This window comes from Contarinia nasturtii, unplaced genomic scaffold, assembly GCF_009176525.2.
Source record: "Contarinia nasturtii isolate CC-2019 unplaced genomic scaffold, AAFC_CNas_1.1 Cnas_scaffold_2082, whole genome shotgun sequence".
Classification (NCBI taxonomy): domain Eukaryota; kingdom Metazoa; phylum Arthropoda; class Insecta; order Diptera; family Cecidomyiidae; genus Contarinia; species Contarinia nasturtii.
In genome coordinates this window covers 13,771-22,976 of record NW_022199412.1, presented here as the reverse complement: position 1 = coordinate 22,976, position 9,206 = coordinate 13,771, and the positions used below count along the sequence as shown (strand labels likewise).

Genomic DNA, 9,206 nt, shown 5'->3' with positions numbered 1-9,206 from the left:
TTTAAAGTTGGGTCCAGTATTGATATAGGTTTTTATGGTCTTGTCGGTTAATTTGCATAGCTGATATGTACTAATGCATGGCTTGCCGATTTGGATATTCACGCACATGCTATCAATAACTTTTGCACTGTTTTTTAAAAGATGCTTACATGAATAGCAGTGGATTTGGCTAGTCAAAAGACGCATTTCCAACGACCGTGCGATATAAGTGATTCCAATACCATCATTGTCTGTTAGATGTGACCAATTTTCCATCGCTTCCATTTCTATCGCTTCGTTCCAGTCCTCCTCTTCACTTTCTTTTTGATCCACTTCTTCATTATTACTTCGACAACCTTCATCAACTGGTCGCTTCGAAGAAACAGTCAAAATATTTGAAGTACATTGGCTAGCAACATTGGAATAGTTTGAAATATATATATCTGCTTGGTGCGATAGTTTTCTGTATGCAGATATAAACAGCGTTGCCATCGGGTTGTCGTTTTTTCCGTTCATCGTACGGATTTTGCCTACACAAGAGAATATATTTATTTATTTTTTGAGAAATTTAAGAAATAAATTAAAAAAAAAATTACCAAAAAATAATTCGAGGTGGTCTTGAGACAGCCTATATGTGGCAATGAATGACATTAAATGGCGATCTTCGACGTAGGTTTGATACATGTCTATGATGGAATTGATGTCTATTATAAAGCCACGGAATCCAGTTTTATAATCTGATCGTAAGATTGATACTATTTTATTGGTTCGATTGGACTTGACTTTCAGGCCGCATATATACTCTTTGGCGCTCATTAAAAATTTAAATATGGCAGCTGCATTATCTGCACTAATTGCTCTTTTGAATACGCTCATTTTTTCAGTCCCGTTCCTTTGTGTATTGCATATGTCCCATAATTTATCAAATATTCGCACAAAATTTATAGTGGCGTCGGCATTTTCAAACTTTTCAACATTGTTGTTTTTCAAATGTTCCATGGTATCAGCAGTGGATTTGCTGAGAGTTTCGATGGCTGTTCGTACATGCATTTTTCTGTCCTTAAATTCAATGTGTCGTTTATTCATCTTGTGAATTAAGCCAAAAGTTTTTTTTGTGCTATAACTCACAAGGTCAATGAAGTATTGCCATTTAATTTTTTTCTTTCCATCATAAATGACTTCTAATGTTCCAAGTGTATTTCGAATGAGTTTTATCATATGGCTAGGATCATATATAATATACACTTTTTCACTGTTATGGCGATTGATAAAAAAAAATGAATAATCGCCGTTTTTAAGATCCAGTTTGGACCCCAAATACGCACACATGCTTCCATTTGAACTATGCCCGTCGAAAGTAGTATTAGCCACACTTACTCCTCTCTTCGAGATTTCTTCAATGATTTCATGGAGAAGTTCGGCTTTTTCGTGCCCTTTTAATGAATCGATGAAATAGAAGCCAACAGGCTGTTGGAAATGGGTGTTTATACCGCATGCCATATATACGATGACATTTTTTGCCAAGGTGAAGATATCTTCACCTGGTGTACCATAGTCAATGGTTCCAATGAATTTGTTAGTCGCCCGGCACCATGACATATTTCTTTGAATGGCCATTTCATCAAAGGACAGACTAACAATTAGCGGCTTATTATCTTCAGCCATTTTTGTTGCTTTTGATTCAAGCACATTCAATGCATGCATTCCTATGCCGGATCTAGCATCGAGATTACTATTCCTATACCATTGTCTTATTGTTTGTGCGTGGGGGATGTGTTTGCCAAATTTTTGGCGCAAAAATTCGTAGGCTCGGGGGCTTATGAAGTGCAATGACATGCAAAATGCTCGGACGATCGGTGGATATGCGTCTCGACCCTTTCTCCCACTACATAAACATTCTACCACATCTCGCATTTCGAATGTCTTAAAATTAAAAAATATAGATGAAAATTATGAAATAATAAAAAACTTATGAAAAGAAATTGTTTAAGTACCTTAAAAAAATTTCTTTCTGAAAACGAAAGTATATCTTTACATTGCATTTCATCTAAAGTATTCTTGAATTTTATATTTTGTTGTTCGACTAATTTCAGTTTGTGAGTCACATCTGAAGCATTTTTTGTCGATTTTAAAAATTTTTGTTCCAATTTTTGATTTGAAATTGAATGTTGAGTCGTTGCCAGTAGCAATTCATGCTTAAGCTCTTTAATTTTTGTCAGTAAATATGGACACTGAACACATTTTTTATTATTTTCAATGAGTTCATCGACAATTTCATTGCTTAGTATACCATTTACAGACTCAGCTACTTCAATATTATCACGACTCAAAAAAATAGATGGGACTGCATTCAATTTCAACGTGATTTTTTCTCCTTTCATTTTTATATCGTTTTCATTGAAATGTCTTATACAGACATTAAAATATTTGATGCCGTCAGAAAAATGTTGATGTTTTTCAATAGACTGAATCCATTTTTGGCGCTGGTCGCCTTTTGCCGGCACTCTATAAAAAACAATAAATGTTTCAAAACATAAGCAAAATTCCAAGAAAACAGAACTTAAGTTAAATCAATGTGATCTTGCAACGGTTGAACTTCATTAATATACTGATCTACGTCAAACATGTACGACTTTTGGATTTAAGTGAATTCTTGTGAAACCATGAGGAAAATTTGATACTAAAAAAATAAACATTTCAGATGCTTTAATTACCGAATTACCTAAACATTGCCTCTTCATTTTTTTGTGTGCCCAGATTATTGATGCATGAGATGATTTGGCAATATGCCCTATTTTTCCGCTCTCCCATCGTTTAAAAAAATTAATCTCTTATGTATAAAAAATGCCGCTTAAAAACATTTATAGTAATACCGTATTACGAATTTAATTTAAATTGATGTCGAGGAGTAATGAAACTCTGTCGATGAGTTGACGTTCTATCATTGCGCTTTACAGATGGCGTTGTACAATTGTGCTTTTATTGGCTTTTATTCACGATATGCGCGATCTCGCAATGTGTAAGAGTGAGATAAATTCTATTTGTATTTGTATTTTTTATTTCGTGTTTCTTAAATCGTCGATGGATGAACACTCATGTCGATGAGTCTGTATTTGTAAGCTTTGCGAATGTAGACATACTTCGACAATTAGATTTCACAAATACAAATGTACGCAAGAATCGTTGCACATTTTTCGAGAAATATCTTTCTTTTCGACGCAAATTGTCATTGAAACAAGACATTTTCATATCCAGCTCATAAATTTCATTAAATTTTTGTCATTGAAACAACACGTGTTCATATCGAACTCATAATTTTCATTAAATTTTTCATCGAGAAAAATACATTTAATCAAGTGTTCATTTTTATTTTTTATTCGATTAAAAATGATGGATTCAAGCGATGAATATGAAGTGGAAAAGATATTGAAGAAGCGAATGAAAAATGGAAAGGTAAGGACGTAAAGACGTTTTATGCACGTGGTTAACCGTTTTTCAAATCTAATTTTTTTTCATTTTTAGATTGAATATCGCTTGAAATGGGCCAACTTTCCTTCATCGGAAAATAAATGGATACCATTGGAACAGATGAATTGTCCCGATTTGCTCAAAGATTTTGAGAAATCGCGCCTCAAATTTATCGTCGGTGAGCATATGAAAAATTTTCTGAAATTCATTTTTATGTCAGCAAATCATGTACATTTTCTTTTTTATTCGTTTTAGGCGTTGCTCTACTTGAATCCGGAAAAATTGCATATGCAATAAAGTTCAAAGATTGTCAAAGTCTTGAATTGATTGAATCAGATGAAGCATTCCAAAATTGGCCAAATGAGCTCATTGACTTTTTGGAAAATGCTGTTGTTTTCCAGATGCCTGTTTCTTCCGGTGAAACAAACGAACTTGTCGTGAATAACAGCATGGTCGGCTTGCCAAAAGCTATAATTGGTAGGTTTTATATAAAGCAAATATCCGACTCTTTGAATATAAAACATTTATTTATTTTCGTTTTTATTTGTTCAACAGGTTGCACAGATTTAGGTGACGAATGGCGTTACCTTTGTCAATGGGTAAATGAGGACCAGAAAATAATAACAGCTGCTGATGCGAAAAAAGGAATTCCAAGATTGGTAATTTCGTACCTCGAGGAAAAACTCGAACTCACTCAAGGCAATCAATTGCTTTCCAAATACATTCATATCACCCGTTCGATTAAAAACTGGGCAATCGAAAATGATGTCTTGTTTGATCCAGTGGTGAAAATTGAACGTAATTTGGATATGGAAAAGTATCTTTTGAAAAAACCAGCTGGAAAAATAATCAGTCGTCGTCTTACAACTGGTGCTGCATTGATTCCGAAAACAACCAAACAAATTCCATTCGGTGCACGCGGTCGAAAGAGACAGACAATAAACTTGGTGAACATCGGCATTCAGCCGAATCCGGATGGTCGCAAACTTGTTCAATCAAACCAAGTTTCCAGCACTTTGGTCCAAGTTGACCCAGTTCCAAACACTACGATTCAAGCGTCACGTCGTACTTATGCTCGAGCTAGCTCGACACCGTTGCCACCATCTAGTGCTCCTTGCTTCGAGCATACAACAATTCCATTTTTCAACTTGACACCATCAGCTGACATCGAAAATGTAACTATTGATTTGGATATGGATGACAGCATCATTGGCAACTTACATTATTCAGGCAGCGAATAAAAAAATTTGAAATTTTTAAAAATTCATTAACCCATCGAACTGAAAAACGCCAATGCGTTGATTTTTTTGTAGTTCTCGTTGTTTTGGTAATAAAACATTAAATAAACAAACAAACGAAACAAAAAATTCAAATGTGTCTCTTTCTGAATTGGAATTGAAGTAATTGGAGTAGATCGATTGAAAAAATTTTGGATCGTTTTTTGATTTTGTTGATTGGATTAAAGTTTTTATTTTGGGGTAAGTCAAAACAAAAGAAATACTGATGCATGTGTCTGTGATTCGCAACATTATAATTTTTATTGGTTTATCCATTTACAAAATCTTCCATTTTCAACTTGTACTTTACTAGGCAAAATGTGTCAGAGTGTTCTCATTACTTAAGAATAAGGCGAAATTTCTTATGGCATTTCCACGCACATAAACCCCTTGCTTTTCGGCTAGTAAAGGCGAAAAAATAATAAAGAATCATATGATTTATTACATTTCTATTTTTCTCTTGGCAATAATAACATAAAAATAACCATTTGTTAAAATTACAAAATGTTATTTTTATGTTAACGAAGTGTATCATGCTGCTACAACCATTTGTAAAAATTACAAAAAGTTGTTTTAATGTTAACTGCTTACGTATGTTATGCTGCTTACAAAAAGTAATAAGATAAGATTAACATAAAGTTATTTTTTGTCAACGAAATGTTAATTCAATGTCATGTCATGATTTTGCATTCCTTGCATTAACTCCCATTTCTCTTCTCTGGTTTCAGTGATTTGTTTTTTTTAATCAGTTTTAAACGAGAGAGAGGGAGAGAGAAATATCATCGAAAAGGTACTGTATGAAATGATTGTGACATTCTGTGGTATTTTCTCATTCTGTAGAGATATTGTATTATACACACATTTTATGTACATGCGGATTGCTATTTGTTTATTTGTTCACTTTCAATACCGTATCACACGCAAATCATAATGAACATTATAAACGATAACCACAGTTATAAGGACACAATGTGTGTCGGTGTATCATTCGTTATTTAAATTGTTTACATTAGTAAACAAAACAAAATATAAACCGCTATTGTTTTTTTGGTGTTTTGGATGAGATGTATGCAACCGTTTGATTTGCGAATTTCAAATTATAGAATCATTTTATTGATAAAAGAAATCGATGTATTTTTTTCACCGCCCCGATGTGGTAGCGCAGAATTAACTGTATTCATCTACCGTTGTGTGAGAGATAAAATAGCAACCATCTACAATTCGATACGGTAGAAAATATTCAAGAGCATCTTAAGTTATGAAAAAGGAATAGAGCGTATTGGATTTTGGGTATTGTGATCGATTGATGATTGTGACTCTTCTTGCGTTTCGCTGTTCGAATGTGGTTGTAAAGTGTGCATTGACACAGCATATTTCGGTTCAACAAACGCAACACAATCATATATGCTGATATATTTTGGTCATTAGATTTGTGCATATGCACAAACACACAAACATATAGATACAACCACATTTGACGAAAAAAGAAATCGGCAAAAATAAAACTACTCACGATCTTTTCGATTTAAACGTTGTTAGAAGAAACACGCATTTTTTCATCTCAAGCGGACTAAAGATAGACACGTATTTTTTCATCTCAAGTGGATCAAAAGTGAAAAAACATCAACTTTGGTTTTTGTGAGATTTTTTTTTTTAATTTTATCGGTTTAAAAAATGAATTATGTGATGTGAGCAAAGTGAACAAGGACAATTATTTTAAAGTCGGAATTGTGATAAACAAAAACTACTTAATTTTGAACTGCTTTGACGCCCGTAAATTTATGTTTGCTTGTCCTTATTCCTCTCTCTCCTGCATCTCTTTGCATTTATTCATTTTGTTTTGTTTGGGATTATACATTTTAATAAACCTAACACATTCTATTTTTCTCTCTTTTCTTTTATTCTTTTTCTTTCATTTTTTCTTCTATCGTTTTTTTATTAGCTACATGGACGACGGTATACTTATTAACCATTCAATTTTTTTACTACAATATAATCATTATTCAAAACAAACAATTCAATGTTAACAATCAAATAACTTTTTCTAGACATAGTGTATTGCCCGATAACGGCGTGCAAAGCAAGGCTCGAAAGGAGCGAATTTGAACCACATGTGTTCAGAAATCATCGAAGCTGGTATATCGAATCCATGAATCGGCCCATTCGAAAGGAATTTGGCTGCCCATTTTGTTATTCGTCGTTCGTTGCACACCACACTATGCAACGCCATGTGATGAATATTCACGGACGAATTCCCGGCTGTCATGCCCGATCACGTACTCGAAGTCCAAGACGCCGTCAAAACCGTGCAAGCAGCCGAGGCCGCCGCTCACGCAGTCGAGGTCGCCGCTCACGCAGTCGAGGTCGCCGCTCGAACAGTCGAGGCCGTCGTCAACGCAGCCGTTCTTACAATTCGAATGGCAGTTACCGTCGAGACCGTCAAGACCTTGGCCGAGACCGTCGAGATCTTGATCGAGACTACCGTCGTCGCAACAGTGGTTATTATGGCCACTAATGACCCATGGTCATTGCAATGAAGCTTCCAATTGTTACAATGGAGCTTACATTCACAAAAATCATTTTAAACTTGATTCAAAGACGTCAATACTTGAAAATTCTGTTAAACTCTCATTTTTATAATGTTTCTAGTTTGCAGTTAGTGATCGTGTTGTCATCATCGGTACTTTCAATGTATTAAACAATAAATAACAACAAAATGATGGATTTGAATAAATGATTCAACAAATAAATTCGTTTGTTTTTATCCGTGTTCCGATATGGTGTTATGAGTATTGTTATTACAGAAATGAGAAAATTTTGATACTGAAAAAAAACGACGACAAGAGAAATTTGAGACCAAAACGTATAACAACACAATGCTTGTTTGTTAGCAAGCGTTATACATTGTCGCCCTGGGGTCGAGACGCTTATGTCAAACACATCAGTATTCGTTTATCTTTTGAAAAGAATAGTACGCACGAGTGTAATCTTTAGTAATGGATAATTTTGATGGAACCGTCGAACAAAATGATAATTTAGTTGAGTGGGACGATGGAAAAATTGAAGAATTAGTCAACATCATAAGATTACACACACATACATGCGCAGAAGATAATCCATTAAATCAACAATTGCTTGAAAACCCAATGATCGATTTACAACGAATTTCAACTATAAATAATTTGGAACAACTGAAAATTCAAACTTGTGTAGAAGATCTAAAAATTCAAACTGTTGGTGATGACCTGGAAGTTCGAATGAAAAGTGAAGGAGAGTTGGAAAAAGAGAGATTTGAGAACCGTGAAAATGCGATGAAATTGTTCATTAGTATAACTAAAAATGAATATCGTTTTGCACAAAAACATTGTAGTGACTACAAAGACATGATCTGCAACTGTTCTCTCTCAGAAACTGAAATAAAAAGGGGCCAAATGGGTTGCGTAGATAATTGTTTAAACAGACTCTCCTTAATCGAGTGTAGCTCAAAATGTCTTCTTGGTGAATATTGCGAAAACAAAAGATTTAAAAAAGATACAAATTCAACATACGACGTATTTAAAACAGAAAAAAAAGGTTATGGTTTATTGGCAACGTCATACATAAGACCTGATGAATTTATTATTGAATTTGTTGGCGAGATTGTGAATAGAAAGATGCTTGGAAAGCGCGCTAAAAATTATTCAGATGAAATGAATGTTTACTTTATGGCTCTGAGCACTGACAGCATCATAGATGCTACAAGAAAAGGAAATTTGGCGCGATTCATTAATCATTCGTGTGATCCGAACTGTGAAGCTCAAAAATGGATTGTTGATGGAAATGATCGAATTGGTATTTTCAGTAAGCAGCCAATTCAGCCCAGAGAGGAGATTACTATTGATTACCAGTTCAAACTTTATGGGTAAATATGCTTTTGAAATGAAAATATGAACTTTAATTTTTACACCAATTTTTTCAAAAATTCCAGAAAAGAGGCGCAAAGATGTTTTTGTGGATCTATTAACTGCCGTGGTTGGATTGGCGATGGGCCAGATAAAAAAAAATCGAACGAGTGATCGTTGCGAATTTGCCAAAACATAATTACTTCGTTTTTATATATTTATTACAATTTTTTATACGTCTGTTTATACGAAATTTTTTGACAAAATTAAATCGAATCGTAATCCATATACATGTAATATTACATTTTTCGTAAATTTTTTCCAAATATCTTTGGGTTTTTATACAATTAATTTTTGTCCTTTTTTCTTCATCAATAAACAATCAAGTTGAATCAACAAAGAAAACAATTTTTTTAAATTCCAAGTCAAGTGTGATTTTAATTTGTAAATCAAAATATTTTTTTCTGCTTTTCATTTATTTTCGGTTCTTTTTTTTCTTGTTTTTCGAATTGTTTTTGTTCCTTAATTTTGTTCAACAAAGTTTTATGCTGTTCCGATGTAAAAAATTGATGACCATTTTTTGCACGCGAAGAACCTTTCA

The 9,206-nt window shown here is 33.8% G+C and overlaps 1 protein-coding gene across 1 annotated transcript; it reads left to right on the top strand.

Annotated features, from left to right (window-relative positions):
• The first annotated feature begins 3,366 nt into the window (after positions 1-3,366).
• Positions 3,367-4,688, top strand: LOC116347737. Its single transcript, XM_031778451.1, has 4 exons — positions 3,367-3,432; positions 3,502-3,625; positions 3,703-3,924; positions 4,003-4,688. The coding sequence occupies exons 1-4, from the start codon at positions 3,367-3,369 to the stop codon at positions 4,686-4,688; spliced, it is 1,098 nt and encodes a 365-aa protein (XP_031634311.1).
• The last annotated feature ends 4,518 nt before the right edge of the window (positions 4,689-9,206 follow it).

Coding starts and splice junctions, on each gene's coding strand:
- LOC116347737 (XM_031778451.1), top strand. CDS start 3,367: ATGATGGATTCAAGCGATGAATATGAAGTGGAAAAGATATTGAAGAAG. Junction 3,626..3,702: donor GCGCCTCAAATTTATCGTCG/GTGAGCATATGA, acceptor TATTCGTTTTAG/GCGTTGCTCTACTTGAATCC. Junction 3,925..4,002: donor CTTGCCAAAAGCTATAATTG/GTAGGTTTTATA, acceptor TTTGTTCAACAG/GTTGCACAGATTTAGGTGAC.